The 27,654-nt window shown below is 39.9% G+C and overlaps 1 protein-coding gene across 13 annotated transcripts in view; it reads right to left on the reverse strand.

Moving 5' to 3' along the window:
* Positions 1–27,654, reverse strand: part of SCUBE1 (signal peptide, CUB domain and EGF like domain containing 1) — a 316,316-nt gene that overhangs the window by 137,719 nt on the left and 150,943 nt on the right. For 6 of the 13 annotated variants that reach the window (XM_050924703.1, XM_050924693.1, XM_050924684.1 and 3 more), the window contains exons 5-7: positions 25,714–25,839; positions 9,911–10,027; positions 6,876–6,965 (exon numbers count right to left, since the gene is read on the reverse strand). The exons of 2 other annotated variants lie outside the window; for them this stretch is intronic. In XM_050924703.1, coding sequence (XP_050780660.1) covers positions 6,876–6,965; positions 9,911–10,027; positions 25,714–25,839 — 333 coding nt within the window. The remainder of the gene's footprint in view (positions 1–6,875; positions 6,966–9,910; positions 10,028–25,713; positions 25,840–27,654) is intronic. 5 more of the 13 variants (XM_050924739.1, XM_050924763.1, XM_050924730.1 and 2 more) reach the window with 2 other exon arrangements.

Below are 27,654 nucleotides of genomic sequence, written 5' to 3' on the forward strand. Positions count from 1 at the left end.
TATCTTAATCCTTATTTATATTCTCATAAAGTTCAGCCAATGGACAGTCTCTTCACAGGAAAGAATGATAATTGTGATGAACTGAGTTATAGAGGGAGAGGCTGGCAGAGTACCTACCTGTAGTGGTCCCTACAGCTATTTGTCCCTCATTTTCAAGAGTACTAAAATTAATTCTCAAAATTACAGACAGAAAGAGCAAAAAGGCTGTCTCAAGCCTTCTTATCAAGGGGCAGAATACTAATTAAGACTGACATGTAATGCGAAGTCAAAGTGGCTACAACTTTTAGTGACTACAAATAAAAGTGGTGCACTTGTGAAGGGTGCTGGAAGAGACATAGTAAATCCAAGAGAGCACCTTAAAATGTCCAGGCCAGTGGGCTTGTCAGATCTGAGGTTGACTAGCCAGTTACCTGATTGATAGGTTGCAGAGATGTTCAGAACCTGTGATCCATGGCTTGGGCTGAACCTGTGACAGAGATACTTCCATCCTACATCCAACTATGTGGGCATCACTGATGGAAAGCCGCCAGGTTATGCAGGCACCCCATATTCCTCCAGCATCTCTGCTGAACACAGTGGGGAAGGCTCCTTTGCTAAACATATGCTGTACTCTGGACACACCACTAGCAGTCTGCTGCTCCAGATGGGGCCACATGTGGATTTGGGCACAGAAATGCTGGTAATGTCTGCCACTGTGCCACTTATTTGCAGTGGGCGGTATTTATATTTTGTTAAGAATAGGAGAGTTCCATCTTACCTATTATTAATACCTCAGAATTGTTCTGCTCATAATATATCCACCTACCAATCCAAAAACTGCTGGATATTGGCCATGTCCAATAGAAATTACAAGCAAATGTACATTGACCATGAGCCTTTATGAGGCAGGGAGATGCTCATAATTCTAGAAGAAAGTTTTCCTGTTTGGAATGAACCCTGATGAGATGGAAGAAAATAAGGGGAAGGGGGAAACTCAAAAGAGGGACCCCAGGATTTGCAAATAGTTATTTTATGAGAATAAATTATGAAGATATATGAATTTTCTAGTAAGACAAAACTATACTATTTTCATACAAGTCACCTTGTATCAATCCTGTAACTCCAGGGAAGTAGCAATCAGAAGAAGAATATGAGGAAGGGAACAATATTAACATGAATGAACATGAGCAAGAAGAACAAGAAATTGGATGAATTACATACACAAGGAATGAAAAATGTTAGATGGGAAGGAGAACCTACAAGATCAGGAGACCAACGGTTAAATTTAGCACTGTTCCCTCCCGTATACTCATCTTTTGATCATTACTTCCCTGCAGTTTCAGGACTGGCAGAAGATTATTTGTATGAAAATGAGAGGAGGATCCCACTTCCACCCTCTTATTATTTGGTGAAAATATGGAGAGACAACAAGGCTACAGCCTTGGAGATCTGCCCCTAGAAAGGCCAGTTTCTCTGCCTTGGGAGTTGCTACAGATCTAATGAAGCACATCTGAGACTCAGGTGATGTTTTATGAACATTAGAGGATTCCCTAGTGGCTGTTCTGGTAATCTGGAACCTTTTGACCTTTTTATTATAACTGATGAAGAGAGCTTCTTACCACTTCTTAAAGGTGAAGTTCTACCTAAGCAGACCTGAGGAGTCTGAACACAACTAGAGAATGTAGAATCATCTCCTTCTGACAGAATGGATTGGAGAAGAGGATCATTTGACTTAATATAGAAAAGCGAATTGACATTTGGTACTGGTAATGATTCTGGAGAAGGTTGGAGACCTAACCATCAGGCAAACGATTGGAGAAAAAGGGCCATTAGAGGAAATAGCACCCAATTCACTAACTCTATGAGTTGAAGTAGGTGATAATAATGAAGGAGACTAATGGCTTGTCTGTGCTGCCTTGCAGTTTGGACGACAGTGGTGTGAACAGTAGCGTTCACCTAAGGACTGCAGAATTACATTTGTGCAAACTATGGATCTTTAATTTCATGCCCACATTGTCTACACGGGAGCAGTTACAGCACAGCACTTTAGTCCATGCTGCAATTCACACCCCCATAGTCCAAATTGCAGGACAATGTAGACATACTCTAATTATCAGATAGTAAAGGAAAACTGGCCGCAAAGAATTCAAGGAGAATTTTGGTTACACAGGTAAGAACTGAGTTGAGGTTCCTTGTGGCAATTAATCTCAATGACGCATATCAAACATTTTGTTGATTGAAGGAAAGAAGAAATATTAGAGCGTACAGCAGAGATGTTTGGTCTTGTGAGACTGAGTGCTCCCAAGCCAAATAATTGTCATGTAAGAGTTGTAACTCAAGCCCTGTTTTAAATCATTCAGTAGGACAGAGGACAGAATTGAGGTACATATCTGAAGAGGCACTATTGGCAGAAAGTGACCCAGGCATTTTGACAGGCCTTGACTGCACCAGAAAATGAAGCATCTTAGAGGAATAGTTGAAAATATGAAGCATTAGTCTGTCAATCTCCATGCTGCGAGGGACAGGAAAGTCAGGATCAGGGATCTGCTAGCAGAAGATTGATCAGCTGAGGCAGGATGCACAGTTCTGTGATATTCCTTCTGAGGCTAGTAAGGAACCTGCCAAATTTTCTGGGAGATAAACAGAAGATGTGGGCATTGGGGAGGGTGAACATATTTTTAAGAGCACAGCCAAGGCAGAAAAGATTCACATTTCAAGATAAGGGATCATTGTGTCCAGAGCAATACAGAGTCAGAAATGTATTAGGTAAATAGATGTGAAATAGTGTGATGGTTTCTTCCTAAGTGGATAGGATCCAGATGATTTCTAACACAGAGTGAGGAGCTCCTGGTGCCTCCCTAGTGATTTACAGAGACAGTTGCTGTCTGATTCTTGCATTCTGTCAGGATATCTGACATGAAGATGTGAGATATGAAGTGTTGAAGACCCTAGCCCACAGTCCTGAATTCAAGAAAGCTGATGCCTCATTAGGCTTTCCATGTGAACCAGAGGCTCTAGTATGATTGGTTTCCCATATGTGCATCCCATACTCTGAGACTAGTCTCTATCATAATACTTAGTACACTAGGATATTACATTATTTTGCCTTTGGAGGTTATTCATGATGAGTCACTAGTGGAGAGATCTTTGGACACCAAAGGGCTGAGGAATACGATAATGGGAGAACTCCTTCTTGTCATCCCAGACCAATAGCAGGAACACCTCTAGAGTTCTGTTATGGAGCAGTGCCAATTGGATTGTGCCCAGCAATGCAACCGTTAACTCCAGGAGAGGAAGGGCTTCTGATTGAGAGATCCTGGCTCAGCAAACAATCTCAGACAACTCTATGATGTCTCTTCTCCTCAATTCTAGTAATAAACCCATGCTTCTGCTCATAAAAAACCTGTGACACAGATGAATGAGGTTTGGAGTGTACACCAAGGAGTTCTTTTCTCATTTACAACAATGCCATGGATTTGTAGTACACAGAAGTCTTGACGGAGATAAAGGACACAGGACATCCACCTCATGAAATATTTGTATCCCCTCATCATGTTGGGTGGCCCAGATCCAGGTGGGAGTGAAGAAATTGTCAGTGAACTGGATGAATAGGAATGTGGAGATATGCCTCCTTTAAGTTCACAGAGCAGAGAAAGACATTCAGTGAAACTTCCTGAATGATGAGGGCAGGAATCTCCATTCAGAAACCTGGTAGTCCTCACTGAGGGAACACGGGGTGAAAGGGTAGGTGGGGAGATATAAAGGATAGTTCAAACTCCTTTGGTCCTCTTAGACATTATGAAAAACTGTGGGAAAACTCCTAGTGACAGGCTGAATTGCCCTGAAAATGAGTAGGTTGCAGATTGTTTTAGAAGATCCTATCTCTTGTCTGCCCTCCAGGGTATAGAGAAAAATATATGTAGCAGGGAAAGAGAATTCTATCAGATTCCCTCTTCATAATGTCTAGCCATTAGAGGGTGACATACAGTCATACTGTGTTAGTCTGAATTACAGAAGAACCTAATCTATGTTGCTTCTGAAAGGTAGTGTAGCAAATGGATGAAACCTAATTCTATTACAGTGGAGGCCAGGAGTCTATTCCCAGCTCTGCCTGAAGGGACCTTGTGAAAGCTCTCAGTTATCTGCGAAATGGGTTAATAAAATTGCTCCAGGTATCAGTATGAAGCCTCGGTTCACAGTAAGGGTTGTGAAGGAAACAGAAATATTGACAGTAGTCAATGGAAGAGCTGAGACTAGAAATGGTGGTCTCTCGGCTTGCAGTTTACTGCATCTTTCTCTAAACACAGGGCACTGTGGGAGGATCTCCCCCCTTCCTTCCCATTAAATTACATGAAAGTTGGAGCTTTTCCTGTCTTCACAAGATTGCCTGCAGCAGGGGTCAAAATCACAATAATAAATTTGTGAGAATTGGAAACACTGTGTACTTTCTATAAGGACAGTTTGAAAAGTCCCAGAAGAGACAATGGCACTGCAGGCCTTTTGGAAAAGTCATTAAGTTTGAAAATGCATTAGAATACTATCAATGCCAATCAGAGGTTCCATGTGTACCAGAAATTGGATCAGAAGCTGCTGCTGCCCTTTTAGATTTGATTTCAGTAGCTATTCAATTCTAATTGACAACTTTCCTAAGGATTCCATAGTCCAGCTACTGCATATATTTCACATCTTGGCCAATATATGTTAACAGAGGAGTTCCTGAATGTTTCTGACCACTTATATGACCAGTTGGATTGTTAACCCCTTGCCTCCGCCCACATACTACTAAATGTTAATGGGAGCTTGATATATTTAATAAATATATTGGTAACTATTCGTTTTTTATTCTGTTTTCTTTAACTCTAGTCAACAGTGTGACCTTTTTTTGGCCAATAGTATGGATTGTTTTTCAGCTTTGACGATCATGCTGGTCACTTCTGGATAGCAGAAGGTCCAACAGGAATTAGAGTACGCGTGCTCTAATTTTCAAAAGGGCCTAAGGAAGCTACGTACACAATTTGCACTTTCAATGGTCATGGGTGCCTAATTCCCTCTTTGAAATCCCTGCCCAAACCATTAACTGTGCCCTTACGATGCTGGATGATCTATACCAGTGGTTTTCAACCAGAATCCACAGACCATGTCTAAGGAATCTGCGAAAGGTTGTCATTTCCATAGAACAGTGGTTTTCAACCAGTGGTCCAGGGACCTCTGGGGGTCCACAGACTATGTCTAAGATTTCTAAAGGTGTCCGCACCTCCATCTGAAATTTTTAGGGGTCCTCAAATGAAAAAAAGCTTAAAACCACTGATCTATACAACAATTTATGCAAATCTAAACTGGTTTGTGGTTATTCAATTTACTATTATACAATAAATTACTCCTATGGATTGCCTGCTAGATCATTTCATTTCAAACTTTTACTGCACTGCAAACCTGTAGAAACTCCAGTGGCAATAGGGGAGCAGATAGCTGCGGGATTCAATAATAGGATACAAAGTTTTTTACCTTCATATAACCATTTACTACCATTTTAGATTGACAGTGGCAAAGCCATTACCATCTGATGGCTGTTTGTTGCCCTATGTGAAATGAATTGATGGCATCAAACCTGTTCAAAGTGGACAGGTATCAAAATAGCATCAAAACCACTAACAACAATTGGAACAATTATCCTAGTTATCAAGGATTAAATTAGCACAGAAACTGAACAGTCCTCTTGTCCTCTAGAAATGGTTCTTCCAGCTCAGGACTCAGGTTCACAGACAGTGCTGAACCTATGAAGCGATCAGCACCTTTTAGGATTGGGCTCATAATTGCCAGGGAACTGACAGGAAGCTTGTATTGCCAGTTCATATGCTATACCTCTTCTATGGATAAATAAAGAACTCCAGGTTCCAAGACTGGCAATCTGGCACTTTTCACCCATATTAAATACACTTAAAATCTAGTGAGGCTGATCAAAACTGAAAATACAGTCTGACCAACTAACTGGATTTCTCCAAAGTAGCAGTACAGTTCAGTAATCCATACTCTTCAATGGCATTTGTTACGTGAAAAGGAATCTGGCACAGATCCAGCCACCACGACCTTAAAAAATATGTCAGCAGGAAAAGCAACCAGACTGTTGATTCTATTCCCATACCATATTCCCTAAGAAAACCAAAAATGCAAGCTCTTTTTTATTTGCAAAAAGAACACCCTCATCAATGGTCATATGTATAATACGAACAAGACAGTTTATTAGATGCCTGAGCAATTGATTAGTATCAGAAGCAAAAGAATTATCTTGATTGTTCTTCTTCCGCTCTTTAGCTTATAACAACCCACAGAAACAAACCATGTATTAATCTTGAGAGAAGATCATATTAAAGCTCGCTAATCACAATAGTTTGCAACGTATCAATGCTAAGAAAATAAATGAATTTCTAGCAATAATATATACATTTCACTCAAAAATACTGCAAAAAATTTAACTAAGCACATATAGTAATTCATTTAACATCACATATGAAAAAGAGCATCATTTTATATCATCATCCACTTGTAAACTAAAGGCAGGTCTGACACATGAGATTTTATGTGAACCCTGGATCCACACACACATACACAAATCATACGTAAGAATCAGTTTGCAAAAGGTAAGAAAAGTTAATGGCAAAAGTTTCTTTCTATGCAGAAGAAATTGAACGTGAAATCTGCACGGTTAGGGGAAAAAGCTTACAAATGAGAAATGAAATTGTATGATGGAAGATAAGAACGTTAAAAAAGGTGACCTCATAAACATAGATGAAATAAACTGAAAACAAAAACAAAAAAGCAAAAAAAAAAAAAAATCCATACACACACATACAGACAAAAGTGAGAGCACAACAAAGGAAGTGGAAGAAAAGTGTTACCCATAAGTAGCCGCCGTTTCACCCTCTTGTCCACATCAGCTACTGACGTGGCATTGTACTCAGAACTCTCAATTGCAGCCTCATCCTTCTCTAAAACACAAGTAAGGGACAAACATGGAGCAGTTGGTTAATCAAAAGCCCAATTTTCCGCTGCCTAAGACAGTTTCTTGGCATGGCACAACCAAAGCCAAGAAGCAAGCCATGAAAGCACTAAATCCCCGTTAGAGAGTTAATTCCACTTGAAACCCCAGAAAAAAATTAAAGGGTGCTTGGGACAGAAGGGGGAAGGAAGAAGAGGAGGAGGAATGATAAATGACAAAGTAATTAACCAGAAAACACACACAAAGCTTGTTTCCTATTAGAGAATGAGACAGCAAACAGGACTACCCCAGACAGATGTTAGTAATGGAAATTTAAATACAAGGGTTCTAGTTAAACAAACTATTAAAGACAAACTGTAAAGTGATTCAGGCTGATGGTGGGATCAGGATCTGAAAATGGCAGGCCGAAGACAAAGATGAGACAGATAGGCAGAGCTAAAAGAATCCGGTGATGGAAGGGCATGGGTGCACCATAGTCGTGTACACATTGACAGAGTGTTTAAAAACCAAACAATGCATGCAAATTTAAAAAAAAGGAAAAACCAAAAACCAAAAACCGAACAACAAACCAAACAAACACAAAAAAGATCAATTTGGGCAGTGCTGGTTGCCTGCTTGTCTATGAAACACTACGAGCTAAACATTCAATGCTAGAAAAGATGTTGCAAGAACAGGGTTTAGTAATTTTATAAGCATGCAGTAAGCAAGATGATGTCAGCAAAGGTCATTTTGCAGATAGTTTCTGATATCCTATATGTAAGAGTTTAAATTCAGCATAACAAGGACTTTAGTTGAGTTATGCTTCATTAGAAATACATAGAAACAATCATTCACAAGGGAGGGAAGAGATGAGCAGTAAGTGAAATAAAAATAAAGGTTTCTCATACAGGAAAGCAATGGAGAAAGCAGCAGCTGGGTAAATAAAATGATTTATGCAGGGTGGGGGAGTTGCTTTATTTAAAAAGCCAAAACAAAATGCAAGTGGGGACTTTCACATGCAGCAAACATTTAAAAAAAAACGTCAGGCAAACAAAGACAAAATGTGTTAGACAAAGGGTCAAAAAGTATTTATCTGGCATTGCAGAAGTTTGCATTCTTGCAGTGATGCCCAGAATATATACACCACTGAAGACAGCAAACAGTGGAATAATGGAAATGAGAAGGAGGAGGAGAAGGCGGCGGCTGGCAGGTTTTATCTGTGGCAACACTACATGGTTGAGTTGTAACGAGACGTTTTTAAACAAGTTCTAGATGGGATCAGGCTGCAATAGAGGCTTTTGTTTGAGATATTGTGGTTTTTTTTATTGTTCTGTAAATAATTAATGAACGTCAGTTATCAGACAAGACAGGCAATCAGGAACCATCACCAGAAAGCAGGAATAAAAATGTAAAAAATAAACAAAAATAAAAAAGTGTTCTAAAAGAAAGAACTACTCAGAGGGAGGAAAATCAACACAAGCAGTAATATGTGACTTACATCACAGGACCAAAGAATGTAACATGGAGTTGTTTGTGTTACATTACAAAAATGAAAAATAATAGTAATAAAAAAAAGCTATGAGTGCAGTGTATACATCCTTTTGAACATGATAGACAAACTTAAACATCAACCTAAGGATATTAATGAACAGTGAACTCTTGGCAAATGGGAGCATCAAAAATTTATTTTATGTTCCTCAATAACCTGGTATTAGGGCCCTCAATCCTGCAAGCCCTCCCCACACGGAACTCCCATAGACTTCAGTAGGAGTTCCTTATGCAGAGGGACTGCAGGACTGAGACCACTATGTTAACAGAAAGTACTGATAGAGAGATCCGAACAGTCCAGGAATAGGTAGTGTATACAGCAAGATATTGTAACTGTTAATTACTTTTCCTTTTGTGAGCGCTACAACCCTGATCCTGTCATGAGATCTGTACAATCAGACCCGTTTCCTTATGCTGAGCCCCATCTGAGGTGAATTCCATGCACTGACATAGGGGTTTGCCTATACAGATCTCGCTGTCTATCGGCCTGGTCTCAAGATCACTGAAGTAATCTGAAAGATTTCCATTGACTTCAGTGGGTTGGGGATCAGGGCCTGTATGTTTTCAAGTATGGAGAAAGGAGAGAGAGAAGCAGAACTTCCATTTAATTCTGAAAGTATTTAAGCTTATTTCCTACTTTTTGTATTACTTTATAAACTTCTGAAACAAACTAATCAATAACAATGCAAAGATGATGAAAACCATCATGGATTTTTAGGTTCTAATGTTGAGAGTAAGAGTGTAAAAAAGGAACAAACCCCCTGATTAAGTTATTGCAAAAAGTTCCTTTTTGTACAAAAATGGATAATATTATGCAAACAATGTACTCCGTAATAATAAATATTTGCATGGCATCACCCAGGATGCTTCACTTCCTGCTGGGCCATTTTCCCTTGACAGTCACACTGGATGCTTATTCACGATGAGTATTATTATTTTGCTATAAAACTAAAACAAAAAACAAGGAAAGAAAGCATATCATGGGTATTAAATTATCCCCAAATAGAATTTAAAAAATATTAGGATCAAATCCTACTCACTTTACTGATGTGAGTAGTCCCACTGAAAACAATGGACTGCTCATATGAGTAAAAAGGGGTAGAGTTGATCCTTGATCCATAGTTACCTTTTGTGCTTTTCAATTTTCAAAGTTATTAAATTTGATTTATAAAAACAGAATTACAATGACAAAGCAATGACAATGGGATATTTCATAGACAAACATTTACATAAAACAATCATAACTGTAACCGTCTAAGCTCTTTGCAAAGTTTGACCCTAACTGCTATGACCAAAACCTACTATTGCACACTCCTCTCAACAATAATTTTAATCTCCTACCATCCACACACACCGATTCATTCTACCATATTACCAGTAAAAAGTGTGCTTTAGAGAGGTACTTACCGATGCATGTTCGGCCATCTGAGTGCAGGGCATACTTCTGATGACAACCACACACAGGACCAGTATCTGTGTCATCACAGGTGTGTTGGCAGCCTCCATTTCCATAGTTACAGGTTACTAATTATGCCCAAAATATATGTGTATATATGAATACATAAATAAAATTATAATGAAACCAATTAGTTTTTGAGGGCCTTTTCAGAATACAGAAGATCAGTTATAAAGCAAGACATTAGACAACATAACATTTTTATTTACGGGTATTTCCACTCTCCGGTCTTTGTTCTGTTTTTTCCTAACTAACCCTTCCCTCATCCATGTAATTAAACCCCCTCAGAACGTTGCATTTTTTTAATTCATTCTGTTTGGATTAGTTGTTTTAGCATGAATGACCAGCCAATTTCATCTCCTCCTAAAACATCATGGTTCATATTAATGATGTATATGGCATGAAGAAATGAGCAGTCTACTAATACAGACATATTTTCCAGTCGATAGATGGCATTTTTCTTCTCCTGCTGGGCTTCAATCCATAATTGGAGGAAGCAGTGGTCCAGACAGCAAGAGCAAAAGTACATCAGTCTTGAAATCTATTCTTTCAAAAACTCTAATCCTCCCAGAATAGAAGAAAGTTTAAAAATAAGATAGGAGACTCTTTTTCTTTTTTTAAAAGCCTTTTTCTGGGACTACAGTATATTGGTTTCAACTAGGAAGAAATCCATGGAGATTTCGCTATCACTTAAGTATATATTTACTAAAATTATTTGTAACAACAAAGAAATTTTCGGAGACAAAATTCTCAAGGTGGGCAGAATTTAGCAATTTTAAAGAATTTCTAATAAAGCAGATTTTGTCACAGGAGGGGATTTCATTTTTAACTCATAGGATGCTGGCTTTTCCCAAATACTAATCAGGTTTACAATGGGCCTGATTGTCCTCCTGTTTTACACCATGTGTAGTCACACACCTGTGCAAAGTGCACACAAAATGAAACAACTGTGATCTGACAGAGTTTTCAACACACTTTCCTGTCATTATACACAGGTCCAAATGTCTATACCAGGGTCAAGATGGAGAAGGCTCTTTGTGCATGCATATACTGGACTATATTTTTTAAAAAAGCATTGGGAAATCAAATGTCTAATTATTAACATATCATATGAATTATTTCAGAGAGTTTTGGCATGTCTAAATATTATGACAGTTTAAATTCTGAATTCTATTATCAAAGGGAGCTCTTTGGCACAAATATTTATTTCTAAGCCATCCTACACTGGCTCTAGAACCATAGTATTCTCTGCCATGTTACTTTTAAATATCACCAGGATTTCCCTTGCTAGACAGAGAATTTATAAAGTATCCAAGCCTATAAGTTCCACAACTAGGTAAAGCCAAGATTTTTTTTTAAAGGAACTTAAAGTGAGGCTCTCAAATCCATACTAAAACACCTCTCATTTTCAAAAGCGTGGAGCATCCTACAGATTCCATTCATCTCAATGATTTCACTTTACTAGCCTCTAAAAAATGGAATATATCTGAATTTTCTGGTGTGTAATCACCTGCAAGCAGGAAGAAAAACTTCATTGTGTTTAATTATCAGAGGGCTAAAACTAGAAACGGTCTTAAGCTGCATATTTTAGGCCCAGATTTAGGACACGTAATTCTGATCTCAACGAGAGCTCAACACTTTTGAAAATCAGGCAGGTGTCTCAATACGTGAAGCCTAACTTCAGGCTATTTTTGAAATCTTGCTAGAAGACTCGCAAAAAGAGGGCCTGATTCTCTTCACATTCACATTTACATTGACTTCAGTGGAGTTACTTCTGATTCACATTGATGTGAGAAAAGAATCAAATCCAGAATGAGAGAGATGCCTGGAATGGAGTCTTCCAATGTGCACAATAAAATGCATAACTGTGGAACCTGAGTCTCATTCACTTATACTGTTTTACACCAATGCAACTCCCTTCACTTTAATATTGTTACTCCTGACCTACACTGGTGTAAGGAGAACAGAATCCCTTTCCTAATCCTTATGATGTTCCTTTTTCATCTGTGTATGAAGGGAATTTTGTAGACAAGGCTTTTGTAAATATTTATTTGGGAGGATCTCAGATGATGGGGGATGTGTGTATGTAGACTAGAGTCTATTAGTATTCTGTTCATTATCCTGTAGGGCGGATCCTTTCTGTAGTGGATTCCTGTCATGTACTGGATTGGTGGATGTGTAGCTCCCATGCCCTACCTTCTCATGCCATGCCCCAGCATGGTTGCCACCCACTTCCTTTCTACCCAGTATCTGTCTTCTGTCCTTATTTGCCTTTGTTCTCTTTTATTCATTTCTCCTCCTCATTTTTTTGCTTTGTAATTGCTCTTGATTGTTCTTATTTGGTGGATCTCTCTCTCTGAGCCACACTGTGTTTGAAGTAAGGTCATCAACTGGTGGCTCCATAGGCCAGATTACATAGTCTCTTGCAATTTAGCTGAGAGCTATGGGAACAGAAGAGATACACCTAGAGTAGCAGGCTGCTGTCTAAGCCACCTGCCTTGTAAATATGAGCTGCTCCTGTGGCCAGCTGTGCTAGGGCCCGCTATGGAATAGGGAAACCACCTGCTGCTTTTACCTAGAACCACAGGAGCTCATTGCTTGGAGGAAGCAGATCCACGGTAATGCAACTTCTTCCATACTACACTGCTCTCCTCCTCCACCCTGTTTGCCTCTTGCACTTCTTGGGGTCTCTCACAATGGGCCCGCCTTATGCTGGGCAGCAATGCTATAGGGAATTCATTTTATATCATCAGACTATAATTTAATTTAATAATTGGAGATTACCTATCTCCTAGAACTGGAAGGGACCTCAAAAGGTCATTGAGTCCAGACTCCTGCCTTCACTAGCAGGACCAAGTACTGATTTTTACCCCAGATCCCTAACTTGCCCCCTCAAGGATTGAACTCAAAGCCCTGAGTTTAGCAGGCCAGTGCTCAAACCACTGAGCTATAACTAGTGTTTATGCCAGATATGCTAATACATTGCTAACATTTTGGCCAGATTTTTTTAAATTAAGCACTTTAAAGTACATTTAGCCTCACAGGGTCTTTTTAAAACAACTTGACTGGAATACTTTTTTGTGGCATACATTACTATTTGTCCTCGTGGAAAACCTCCTCCACTAGAGGAGTGAAAACAACATTGTTGCTCATATCACTGTAATGCAAGGGACTTTTTCTTCTGACATGTTTCTACAAAAAACTACTCTAGAATGATGCAGTTTAAAGTAATTCAGGTAGGATTAAATGTCAATTTCCCTGCTCCTCTGCACAGTGAAGTCTCCATTTGCCGCACAATATCACATTCTGAGAAATCAGAAAATGGTCACACTGACACTCACATTAAGTGGGTGGCACAAAATAAAAGCTGGGGTAAGATTTTCAAAAGAGCGGCCTCAGCCTTGGCCTAATTTTCCTTCCACTTGAGTCAACAGGAGTTTTATCATTGTCACCAGTGTGGGAGCAGAGTTAGGCCAGCATTGAGCACTTTTGAAAATTCAACCCTAGTATTTTTTTTTTAAAGAATTATTATTAAACCAACTCCAGGCAAAATAAGTTCTAGCTCTGGAACAATTTACTGGGTTGTGGACATTGAGCCAAATCTACTGTCAATTATACCAGTGTAAATCCATGATAACATATTTGAGGTCAGTCCAGATTTATTCCAGTGTAATTTAAAAGGTAAGAAGGATGGTTTAGAGGGTAGACCACTTGGGAAGTCACTAAATTTACCACGTGCCTCAGTTTCCCAACTGTGAAATGGAAATAATACTTCTGTACCTCACAGGGCTATTGGGAAGATAAATATCCATTAATGATTGCAAGATGCTCAGATATTATGGCGATGAAGGCTATATCACTACATAGATAGAAGAATTTGGCCTAGTGATATCACAGCGGGAATTCTGGACTGACATTTTTAGTGTCTTTTCCTATATTTGCAAAATAAGCCATGCTGTACAGTGAAAAGTATTCTGATAATTTATCACCCACCTACGTTAGTCTTTAAAAGGGAAACTTATCAAGATTGGTCCACAAAAAATTTGACTTTCAGTACCTTAAATAATAAACGTATTCACTATCTCCTGCTGAAAATTTTATGGGAATGGCGGCTGAGGAACCCAGGGCTGCAAAAGGAAATTATTTGATTTAGCAAACTAGCAGTATGCTCTAGATTTAACTAGAGATGGGCCTGAACCAAAAAATCCTGGATTTGAATGCTCAAATTTTTGATGGACTTGAAATCTGATCCAGATTTCAATTTTTAGCTTCTCCCTATCTCTTTAGCAACTTGAACCAAACTCCAAAGCTGGACCGCTATGAACTTTGGGGTGTGATATCCACTTTTAGGCCCATCTCTAGTTTTAACCTTCTAATAACAAAAGATTGGAGAGTTTTCAGTCTTCATTGAATGGGCAAAATCCTGGCTCCATTGAAGTCAATGGCAAAACTCCGATTGTCTTTATGGGGCTAGGATATTACTCTCAAAATCCAGATCTACCCCTTTTTTATAGAAAAGTATTATAGTGAACTGCATAAGAAATCCAAACCCACTCTCTACAAAGAGATTTCTTGCAAACTTCACTAAACGGCTACACAAAAGAATATATTAGAGTACAGAAAGTATAAAACTAAAAATGCACAAAAAACTAAGTCAAATGTTTTGACCTACCAACCTTGACGTGCCCTTTTCACAGACGTAAATCACAGTAGCATACTCTGCATTATATTATTATGATAAAACAAGTGGGTGCAAATTAGTGGGTAATGTTTTTCACTAAAGGAAAAGATAAACGTGTTAGACTTTATGGGCCGGACATTCTTATCTCCATAAAGCTGGTGTAAAACTAGAATAACCCTACCGAAGTTAATTTGATAGACATGTGTGAATACCAAGGAATTCTAAGAGAGATCAAAATATCTGGCTATATCTCATGAAAACTATGGCACTGTATTAAAACTAGATCATATGCATAAGGTTAGCTGCCACCATTAGAAATAATCAGCCAAATCCTTCCCTGGCTTCTCAATCTATGGGGGGCATACATTTTGTGTAACACTTTCCCTGCCACAGGGTTCTCAACAGCAAAGAGCAGCATTTCACAGGAAGGCCAGGGCAAAGTACTGACAAGTGTTCTTTGCTGCTTCTCTGAGCAGGGACAATATGCATCTTCACCATGTGTCCACTAGCACTTCCTGCAGATGACAGCATAGGGGTTAGCCGGCTCCCTAATTCACTAGACATGCCCCCTTGTGCATCAGCAGAGAATATAATAGAACCCTTAGAGATTAAAAATGTGATCTTAAAGTTGTAATGCAGCTGGTGCAACTTAGAGGAGCTATAGGGCTCCTCTAAATTGTGCGGGAGGGGATCAGACCTATTCAGTTTAGTTGAGGATCAGGAGAGCACAAAGGTGGCCGAAAGCGAACAGCCACTTTTTCACCTCCATCCTGAGCTACACTAAGCGGTCCTCAGACACAGTTTAGTGCGTGGGCCAACATTTTAAATTAATAGGAAGAATGATGGCTGCCCCAGAAATGACATTTACAATCATGAAAAATGAGGAATAGCTCAGAAAATGAGTAACAGATAAAGGCCAGATAAAATTAGACATTAAATACAATAGGGATTTCAAATATTTTATACATTAACTATGTGGGGCACTGACAACTGGAAACCCCCTCCCCACCCAGAGGCTGACAGCCAACAGGTAATGTACATAACACAGTGTCTACACAGACACTATGTTGCCCTAACAACATCGATCTAAGCGCTATGCCTCTCACGAAGGTGGAGTAATTAGGTCAGCATAGTGGGAGACGTACATCGCTGGGAGCAATGTTGTAGTGCAGACACTTACAGAGGTAGGTCATGTATGCTGCCTTACATTGATCTAACTCTAGTATAGATCAAGCCTTAGAATTCAGCTTGCTTCTGCAACTTTAATTCTGTATGGTAACTCTATGCCCCCTTAACCTTCACTTTGTTCTCTTCTCTTGTGTGGTACCCTGCCCTGTCCTTGAAGAAGAGAAGGAGCTTCAGGAAGAAAAAGGACAGTCTTATGAAGGAAATAGTATCTGAGTCTATATAAATATTTTACAATAATACACACCTGGGGCGGGGGGCAGAATGAAATTTGTGTGACCAACACTAATTCTGGCATTTCCTAACTTTTTTGAGTGCTTGCTTTTGCAACCTTAATAACATTCTTTTAATGTTTAATACATATATGTGATGAATATCTAAACCAGATCTGATTTGTACATATTTCTGGGCTCTCTCAAGCTACTCAGAATCAAATTGAGAGTGACCTCAAAAATGTATGTTATGTGGATAGTTTAAAGAAGCTTAACACACTAAAGTGGCTTTAGAATATAAGCCATTTTAAGGAGTTAGCCAGCTTACCCTCTTAAACCACCTTAACATCTTAAAGTGCCTTATTACCCGGATTTATATTTAGAATCTGATCAGATTTTGAACCTAGTATTTAGTGTCCAACAATTTAAAAAATATTAGGATCTATTTACCTATCTATTACCAAATGTGGCTGAAGTGTATGTTATGGCCAAGACACCACATAATTTTCAATAAGCTGGATCTACATTTTGTAGCTTGGGTTCTGGGGGTTTCTGTAACAGCTGATGCAGCACATTGGTAATTCATGGCAGCTTCAGATAAACTAAAAATGAGTTTTATATTGAATACATTGTGCAATGAATAAAGCTAGGAGTACAGCATGGCTTGTTTTATTAATATTGATATTAAATTTATTTTATAATGGCAGAGAGAAAGGAGGGTAGGGCAAAGCTGGGAGGCAAGATCAAACCAGTATCTTAGATGCCTATATACAAATGCAAGAAGTATGGGTAATAAGCAGGAAGAACTGGAAGTGCTAATAAATAAATACAACTATGACATTGTTTGCATTTCTGAAACTTGGTGGGATAATACACACGACTGGAATGTTGGTGTGGATGGGTATAGTTTGCTCAGCAAGGATAGACAGGGGAAAAAGGGAGGAGGTGTTGCCTTATATATTAAAAATGTACACACTTGGACTGAGGTAGAGATGGACATAGGAGATGGGAGTGTTGAGAGTCTCTGGGTTAGGCTAAAAGGGGTAAAAAACACAGGTGATGTCGTGCTGGGAGTCTACTACAGGCCACCTAATCAGGTGGAAGAGGTGGATGAGGCTTTTTTCAAACAATTAACAAAATCATCCAAAGCCCAAGATTTGGTGGTGATGGGGGACTTCAACTATCCAGATATATGTTGGGAAAATAACACCGCGAGGCACAGCTATCCAATAAGTTCCTGGACTGCATTGCAGACAACTTTTTATTTCAGAAAGTTGAAAAAGCTACTGGGGGGAAGCTGTTCTAGACTTGATTTTAACAAATAGGGAAGAACTCGTTGAGAATTTGAAAGTAGAAGGAAGCTTGGGTGAAAGTGATCATGAAATAATAGAGTTTGCAATTCTAAGGAAGGGTAGAAGGGAGTACAGCAAAATAGAGACAATGGATTTCAGGAAGGCGGATTTTGGTAAGCTCAGAGAGCTGATAGATAAGGTCCCATGGGAATCAAGACTGAGGGGAAAAACAACTGAGGAGAGTTGGCAGTTTTTCAAAGGGACGCTATTAAAGGCCCAAAAGCAAGCTATTCCGATGGTTAGGAAAGATAGAAAATGTGGCAAAAGACCATCTTGGCTTAACCACGAGATCTTGCGTGACCTACAAAATAAAAAGACGTCATATAAAAAATGGAAACTAGGTCAGATCACAAAGGACGAATATAGGCAAATAACACAGGAATGCAGAGGCAAGATTAGAAAGGCAAAGGCACAAAATGAGCTCAAACTAGCTATGGGAATAAAGGGAAACAAGAAGACTTTTTATCAATACATTAGAAGCAAGAGGAAGACCAAGGACAGGGTAGGCCCACTGCTCAGTGAGGAGGGGGAAACAGTAACGGGAGACTTGGAAATGGCAGAGATGCTTAATGACTTCTTTGTTTCGGTCTTCACTGAGAAATCTGAAGGAATGTCTAGTATAGTGAATGCTTACGGGAAGAGGGTAGGTTTAGAAGATAAAATAAAAAAAGAGCAAGTAAAAAATCACTTAGAAAAGTTAGATGCCTGCAAGTCACCAGGGCCTGATGAAATGCATTCTAGAATACTCAAGGAGTTAATAGAGGAGGTATCTGAGCCCCTAGCTATTATCTTTGGGATATCATGGGAGACGGGGGAGATTCCAGAAGACTGGAAGGGGGCAAATATAGTGCCCATCTATAAAAAGGGAAATAAAAACAACCCAGGAAACTACAGACCAGTTAGTTTAACTTCTGTGCCAGGGAAGATAATGGAGCAGATAATTAAAGAAATCATCTGCAAACACTTGGAAGGTGGTAAGGTGATAGGGAATAGCCAGCATGGATTTTTAAAGAACAAATCGTGTCAAACTAATCTGATAGCATTATTTGATAGGATAACGAGCCTTGTGGATAAGGGAGAAGCGGTGAATGTGATATACCTAGACTTTAGTAAGGCATTTGATACGGTCTCGCATGATATTCTTATAGATAAACTAGGAAAGTACAATTTAGATGGGGCTACTATAAGGTGGGTGCATAACTGGCTGTATAACTGTATTCAGAGAGTCGTTATTAATGGCTCCCAATCCTGCTGGAAAGGTATAACAAGTGGGGTTCCGCAGGGGTCTGTTTTGGGACCGGCTCTGTTCAATATCTTCATCAATGATTTAGATGTTGGCATAGAAAGTACGCTTATTAAGTTTGCGGACGATACCAAAATGGGAGGGATTGCAACTGCTTTGGAGGACAGGGTCAAAATTCAAAAAGATCTGGATGAATTGGAGAAATGGTCTGAGGTAAACAGGATGAAGTTCAATAAAGATAAATGCAAAGTGCTCCACTTAGGAAGGAACAATCAGTTTCACACATACAGAATGGGAGGAGACTGTCTAGGAAGGAGTATGGCAGAAAGAGATCTAGGGGTCATAGTGGACCACAAGCTTAATATGAGTCAACAGTGTGGTACTGTTGCAAAAAAAGCAAATGTGATTCTGGGATGCATTAACAGGTGTGTTGTAAACAAGACATGAGAAGACATTCTTCCGCTTTACTCTGCGCTGGGTAGGCCTCAACTGGAGTATTGTGTCCAGTTCTGGGCACCGCATTTCAAGAAAGATGTGGAGAAACTGGAGAGGATCCAGGGAAGAGCAACGAGAATGATTAAAGGTCTTGAGAACATGACCTATGAAGGAAGGCTGAAGGAATTGGGTTTGTTTAGTTTGGAAAAGAGAAGACTGAGAGGGGACATGATAGCAGTTTTCAGGTATCTAAAAGGGTGTCATCAGGAGGAGGGAGAAAACTTGTTCACCCTTAGCCTCCAATGATAGAACAAGAAGCAATGGGCTTAAACTGCAGCAAGGGAGATTTAGGTTGGACATTAGGAAAAAGTTCCTAACTGTCAGGGTAGTTAAACACTGGAATAGATTGCCTAGGGAAGTTGTGGAATCTCCATCTCTGGAGATATTTAAGAGTAGGTTAGATAAATGTCTATTAGGGATGGTCTAGACAGTATTTGGTCCTGCCATGAGGGCAGGGGACTGGACTCGATGACCTCTCGAGGTCCCTTCCAGTCCTAGAGTCTATGAGTCTATGAGTTTATTCTGCTCCAAATTTTCAACATTCTGCCATCAACTCTGGTACTCCACCAGGACGAAAGGCGCAGGCGAAGTCGATGGGGGAGTGTCAGCAGTCAACTCACCGCAGGGAAGACACTGCAGTGAGTAGATCCAAGTACGTTGACTTCAGCTACGTTATTCAAGTAGCTGAAGTTGCGTAACTTAGACTGATCCCCCCCCCCAGTGTAGACCAGCAAGACTGTGACCCAGGAACCTGTTGGTGCCAACTGGCAGATGGCACAGAGGTTGCATAAAATTTTATAGGGGTTCCTGCATAGTATTCAATAGCCCACTGGTCATCATAATCGTGGCAAAATGTATGTGCAGATAATATTTAAGGAGTTACGTGTCAGTATTGAAAATCATAGGCACCGACTCCAATGGTGCTCTGTGGCTGGAGCACCCATGGGGAAAAATTGGTGGGTGCTCTGCACCCATCAGCAGCTCATCACCCTGCCCCCCCCAGCTCACATCCACCTCCACTCTGCCTCCACCTCCTCCCTTGAGCGTGCCATGTGCTTGTTTTTTCCCCCTAGCTCCCAGTGCTTGCACCATAAAACAGCTGTTTCATGCAGCAAGCGCTGGGAGGGACGAGGGGGAATGCGGCGCGCTCGGGGAAGAGACAGGGCTGGGGCAGGGATTTGGGGAAGGGAGTCAATAGGAGCAGGGAAGGGGCGGAGACTTTGGAATGGGGGCGAGGAGAGGGTGGAGTCAGGGCAGGGGCAGGGGGGCGTGAGCACCCACTGGCGTTGGGGAAAGTTAGCGCCTCTGCTGAAAATTACGTTCTTAAGCAGATAACCAGGCGGTGACATGTCTCAGACAGGTTCCTTTCAAACAAGAGATAACAGATGCTTATCTTGCTGTCTGGTCATGTGTATATTGGGCATTGTATGTCTCACAATGGATGCTTGTTTGCATATGACTCAAATGCTAATCAAGAGATTGCAAAATCTTCCAGAAAGGAAATGTACAGGAAGAAATAAACAACAGGAGGAGATCTGGTTTACAAACAAAGATAATGGATTGGTGGAGTATATCTGGAGGTGCAGAGGTACATCCTGGATCCTTCACAGAGGAGGCAAACTAAGGAACAATCTGAAGGGGAAAATGGGATGAATGGATTGTGCTCAATAGAGATATTTCTCTCCAGACCTTGAAATGAATTCAAGATTCCTGAATCTCAACATTCCTCTGATGTCAGCAAATATCTGTGAAACCCACTGGCAAAATGTGTGTCTGATGCCCTCACGGTGGGTGGTCCTAACAGAAGATGACCACCTACTACTGCTATCAGTTACTCCTTTAATTCAAGTGGCAGAGATCTGTGTGGTGGATCTAAAGGGTCAACCTGCTGATGATCCATACAGTGGCCAGTATGATTCCACATTATGGATTTTCTGTTCTTTCACTCAGTGTTTTTTAAAACCTAGGGAATTACATTTTAAAAAACCTACACTGAAAGTGTGTTCAGGTTACAAAGTCAAACATTCAAAAGTTAGGAAATGCCAGATTTAAGGTTGCTCATGTAAACTTAATTTTAGCCTCTTGTGTCTATGTATTATGCTGTCTTTAATTACATGATCACATACTTTTTTCCTCACAGGACCCTGCCTCATTCCGTGCACAGGCGGGATCCACTCCGGTGATGAATCTGGGTTGTGAAGTGATGGCTTTGGTTTGTAGAACTCCTGTCTCGTTTGTTGTAGAAGCTGGTAAGTGTGTAATGAATAGGCAGGGGACTGCTAGAAAAGGAAAGGATGGTCTCATGGCTAAGGAAGTTGAATGCCACGCTGAAGAACTGGATTCTATCCCTGCCTCTGCTACAGAGTTCCTATACAATGCTTGGCAAGTCATGACCAAACTTTTCACAGATGGTCACTACTTATGTGTTCCTAATTTTCTGGGTGCCCAACTTGAGAAACATGAGGCTGAGCACTCACAGATGCAAATTAAGTAATTGGGAACTGTACTTGGAACATAGTAAGTGCTACAAAATACCAAGTACTCTAAATCCAGGCCCTGTCTGTCTCAAATTGGGCATGCAAAACTGGTGGACACTTTTGACATTACTCTCCGTGTCTCATATTCCAATTTGTAAAATGGAGATATATTACTTTACCTCACAGAGGTGTGGTGAAGATAAATTCATTAATGTTTGTGAAGCACTCAGATATCACAATGATAAATGATGCAGAAAAGCTCATTAAGAAATGAATAATTCTGCCTTCAGAGCAGGGTTTGTATAATGTGCAGGTCCAAATATTGAACAATGAGGATAAAAACATAAGAACGGCTGTACCGGGTCGGACCAAAGGTCCATCTAGCCCAGCATCTGTCCACCAACAGTGGCCAATGCCAGATGCCCCAGAGGGAGTGAAGCTAACAGGCAATGATCAAGTGATCTCTCTCCTGCCATCTATCTCCATCCTCTGATGAACAGAGGCTAGGGACACTATTCTTTACTCATCCTGACTAATAGCCATTTATGGACTTAGCCACCATGAATTTATCCAGTTCCCTTTTAAACATTGTTATAGTCCCAGCCTTCACAACCTCCTCAGGTAAGGAGTTCCACGAGTTGACTGTGTGCTGTGTGAAGAACTTCCTTTTATTTGTTTTGAACCTGCTACCTATTAATTTCATTTGGTGACCCCTAGTTCTTGTATTATGGGAATAAGTAAATAACTTTTTCTTATTCACTTTCTCTACATCACTCATGATTTTATATACCTCCATCATATCCCCCCTTAGTCTCCTCTTTTCCAAGCTGAAGAGGCCTAGCCTCTTTAATCTTTCCTCGTATGGGATCCTTTCCAAACCCCTAATCATTTTAGTTGCCCTTTTCTGAACCTTTTCTAGTGCTAGAATATCTTTTTTGAGGTGAGGAGACCACATCTGTACATAGTATTCGAGATGTGGGCGTACCGTGGATTTATATAAGGGCAATAAGATATTCTCTGTCTTATTCTCTATTCCCTTTTTAATGATTCCTAACATCCTGTTCGCTTTTTTGACCGCCTCTGCGCACTGCGTGGACATCTTCAGAGAACTATCCACAATGACACCAAGATCTTTTTCATGACTCATTGTAACTAAATTAGCCCCCATCATATTGTATGTATAGTTGGGGTTATTTTTTCCAATGTGCATTACTTTACATTTATCCACATTAAATTTCATTTACCATTTTCTTGCCCAGTCACTTAGTTTTGTGAGATCTTTTTGAAGTTCTTCACAATCTGCTTTGGTCTTAACTATCTTGAGTAGTTTAGTATCATCTGCAAACTTTGCCACCTCACTATTTACCCCTTTCTCCGGATCATTTATGAATAAATTGAATAGGATTGGTCCTAGGACTGACCCCTGGGAACATCACTAGTTACCCCTCTTCATTCTGAGAATTTACCATTAATTCCTACCCTTTGTTCCCTGTCTTTTAACCAGTTCTCAATCCATGAAAGGACCTTCCCTTTTATCCCATGACAGCTTAATTTACATAAGAGCCTTTGGTGAGGGACCTTGCCAAAGGCTTTCTGAAAATCTAAGTACACTATGTCCACTGGATTCCCCTTGTCCACATGTTTGTTGACCCCTTCAAAGAACTCTAACAGATTATTAAGACAGGATTTCCCTTTACAGAAACTATGTTGACTATTGCTCAACAAAACAAAACACTCAGTGAGCACCAACCATCTTGTGCAGTGAATGAGGCAGGAGTCCTGTGGAAAAAAATCTCTTTGATGATGTAATTAAAAACAGAAGGGGCTAAATTAAGGTGGTATGGGCATTTCCTAAATTCTGAATGCTTGACTTCGCAACCTTAACATTCCTTTAAAATAATTTGTATATATACACACACACACACACACACACACACACACACACACACCCCTTGACTGGAAGCAGATTTAGGCCAATATTGATTGCTTACAAAGATGCCAAACAATATGCTTATCCAATTCACCCGGTGGTGGTGGAGGGGAAATCACCTCTGGTTTTACTACCTCTGTGCCATCCACTCCCAGTTAGCACTAATATGAAGGGAAGGTCAGCAGCAGGAAGGGATGTGGCATGCTCTGGTAATCCCTGATCAGCATAATAGCCTGTAGGGGACTATTACATGCCAGAATTCTTTAGTGCAACCCTGAGGCTGTTCTAATATATGATGATGCCAGAGCTAATGTAGGATAATCAAGGTGCAAATCTCTCTTTTGCAACTCCTTGACTCACCTGCACCTAGTGCTGAGAAAGGTGCAGCTCAGGATTCAGTCAATTCAGTCAAATTATTTGCCATGATGAAACTGTTACAAATGTTAACATTTAAATCTTTATTACATGTCAGTATTGGACCTTCATAGAGATAAATGAGCCAGCTCATCCCCCATTATTGTTTCAGGTTGTCTGACTACTCATGCAGATAACCCTGTATTGGGTTTGTGCTCAGTTCACACTCAGAAGGGCTAGAAGTAAAATTTTTTTGTAGGATTCTAAGCACATTTCTTCAGCAAATGGGGATGAGGATTCTGCAACAAATTCAGTGGCTGTGGAAGACTCAGGGCCCCTGGTTAGGGATCTAAAAAAATTCACTATAACTCAAACTACATTTTGAACTTTGCAGGGCACTGAATAAATTCAGGTCTTCTGTTCATCTGAATTGTGATATGCCTAGTAATATGAAACTAGCAGAGGCCCCAATTCTTCTATCACCATCTTTCCTGGATGAAGGCTCAAATATTCCACAAGGAACTTACAGATATGTGCAAACAGGTAATATAAGCATAATTAAGTAAAGTTAATCTCCATCTTAAATTCTGATTGCCTCATGTTTCATTGTCATTAATGGCACAAGGTCAGCTAACAAAATGTTCACTTTTAATACACATTTAGAATGGAAACTCTACTAGAACACTAATTTTGTTTGTTGTGTGCTCTTATTTTTCCATAAAATATTGATAAACTGTGCATTCATCTGTGGCACTTCTTAGTGACATTCAAAGATGATCCTTTCTTTTCCTTTACACTCAGAGAAATATCGCTTATCACATTTAACCAGGGGAGGTTGGATGAAGAAAGAGGTTAAGGTGAGACAAAGACCATGGCAAAAATATCACCCTTAAGGGGAAACCAGTTGGTTCTTTTAGTCATTTTATTCCATAAAGCATTAAAGACATGTAACAGCAATTCTTTCTCCCTCGATCCCTTCCAAAGCTTCCAGTTAGGGAGGCAAGTTAAGGTATTAGTGCCTGATCAAAGGCCAACTAGAGTCAATAGAAAGACTTCCATTGACTTCAGCTGGCTGTGGATAATGCTCTTACAGAAGGATCAATTGTTGTACCCTGTATGGAAAATCTTACGCTCCCAATTGCACTGGGTGACATGCTTGTGTTCCATCATCTAAAATATGGTATTCAAGAATGTCATATAGGATATGGCCATGTGCCTTCCTAGTAATGCCAAAGGCAGTAGCCCACATGCAATGCAACCAATAGTACTGAAAACCTTTCTGTCTTTTAAATATGAAAAGTAGGTGAGCTTCATTTTATGGCTCTAATGCCTCGATGCCACTTCAAGAGAACATGACTGTATTGTAAGACAGACTCCTATTGATATGCATTCATTTATAGTGGATATTTTTGCTTTCTAAATACAGTTTGGATTAAGTGCCTCTTCCCCTGCCCATCCCCTTCCCCTGCCCTCTCCCCTAAAACACAAAACATCTTCTCCCACCTTCCCATTTCCTCTGTTCAAGATGAGAAATGGTGCTGAACTGTAAATTTCAGAGTTGGATCTGAATTGCCCCAGTATTTATTCAGGGGAGTTCAGGTTGACAGTTTGATATTAGACCAATCTCTTTTGAGGATGTACTCTTAAACACTTTTCACCCTCCTTCAATTAAGTACTTCACAAAAAGAACACACTTTCAGACTCTATCAAGACCATTAATCACCTCTGGTCAAAGTCTAGCTGATTTCTTTATCTCTGGAAAATAATAGCAATGTGGAAAATAAGACATGTTGGGGCATTTGATATTTAGTCTCCATCTACCTACATTTGCAGTCCTTCTGGTTTTTGGCAAGCTCAAAGCCAGGCCTACATTCACAGGCAACCCCACCTTTGGGCGTCTCCCGGCAGATATGTGCACACCCGTGATCTTTGTTCATACAGTTCATACCCTCTGTAAAGAAAGAAAGAGAGAGAAAGAGAGAGAGAAAACACAAGTACTGAAAAAAATCCCATTGCAGATGAACTCTAATCAATTTCACAGGTCCATTGTTCCATTGTCAGTGTAATTTTTATCTTCCATCTGGAGAGTGTCCCATTAGACAACTGAATGTTATAGCAATAAGGTTTTAAAATCAACATATGAGCACCACAAATTACAAAACAAGCATCCACTGGGATCCATTACACCTACACTTCAGGCTTATACATCACATGAATGTGGTTATTTTTGTGACTATATAATTTAAAGCTTTTAGTGACAGATAACATGAGCAGGTAAAGAAACTGCATGGAATTTGAAAATAGATTAGAACAATCAGAACCCACTGGAAATTATATGCTTGCAGCCATATGTATTTTGAACATTTAATAGAATGTAGTGAGTATTCAAACAATTAATCATTTTTGCCCCTTTCCAAGTTTATAACATTAAAGAATCTACTTTCCAAGAATCTTTCATGTACTATAAAAGCTCAAAGAAAAGAGAATATAGTTTTGCAATAAAATGGAGAGGCTGTGAAATTTACACCACAGACTGAAGTTGTGTGTGTTTACACCTATATAATTTCATGCACACCACAGAGGATCCAAATCTAGACATCTGAGAATTCTCCCAGCAGGAGGAAGACCTAGTAGTATAGCTTCTTTGGGATGGAGCCAGGGTACCAGGGACCAGAGCCAGCGGAGAGGCATAAGAGGTGCTGCAGGACCCTGCACTCCTTATGGATTCCTGTGGCCAGATCCTAATTTTTCATCAGATGATGGAGGTCGCAAACCCTGCTTCCCAATGGAAGAATGCAGAGGAAATTCAGAAAGGTCAATCCCATGGAGTTTCCTGGCTCATAGGTGGTTATCTGAACTGAATGACTGAACCCACTGCTTTTTGTTTTTGTTATTGTTGTCCGTCAATGTTTCTGAAATTCTCAGAGAGCTATTTTTCAAGTGGTGAATCCACTAAGGATTATATTTATGCATTTTATATTTAGTTTTATGCATGGATATTTCTCTTTGATTTTTTTTTATATAATATAAATCTCCTTTCATTCTCTTTCTTTGCCAGAAATGTAGCCATTCCCCAGCAAGCCCACTATTCATTCTCTCTCTGTGTATAATATATAATGGCATACCAACCATCCTAGAGATGCTTAAGAGCCAGGGGACAGTATGGATCAGCTTTCTTTTTATCATCCTAAGGGCCAAGCATGCTTTCAATGGGACTTGTGCTTCTCAGGGCTTATCTTCACTTTGAAGTTAACTCGAGTCCCATCCACACACAAATATCCTTAACCTGCATGTGCTGATGCTTTTAATTCAAGGTGACCAGTCTTTCACGGGGCACTGGCTAAACCTCAAGTGGGCACAACTTGTCAGCTGCTCACCCAGTCACTCTAGTGTGGATCTAAGCTACCACTACTCAAGTGCTGCTAGTCCTCCAATGCCTTCCCCACAGTCCCCCCCTCCACACGCCCAGAAAGGACAGACAAGTCCTCCCATGTCTTTTGAAGCCACAAATGTTGTAACCTTTATGATTCTAAAACCTTTCTAAAATACTAAATAACTTGCACTGGAACATGCATACCCCTGGAGAGTATAATGTATGGACACTCCCTGGATTACACAAGACCTGACTTACGCAAATTCGCATTTATGGAACTTTTTCCGTAAGCCAGAAACAGGATTTTTGAGTTGTGGAAATTTTTGTGTAACGTGAGGTTATACATTTCTGACTTACGCAAAATTTGAGTTATGCAAGGCTTTCCAGAATGGA

This window comes from Gopherus flavomarginatus, chromosome 1 (assembly GCF_025201925.1).
Source record: "Gopherus flavomarginatus isolate rGopFla2 chromosome 1, rGopFla2.mat.asm, whole genome shotgun sequence".
Lineage (NCBI taxonomy): Eukaryota > Metazoa > Chordata > Testudines > Testudinidae > Gopherus > Gopherus flavomarginatus.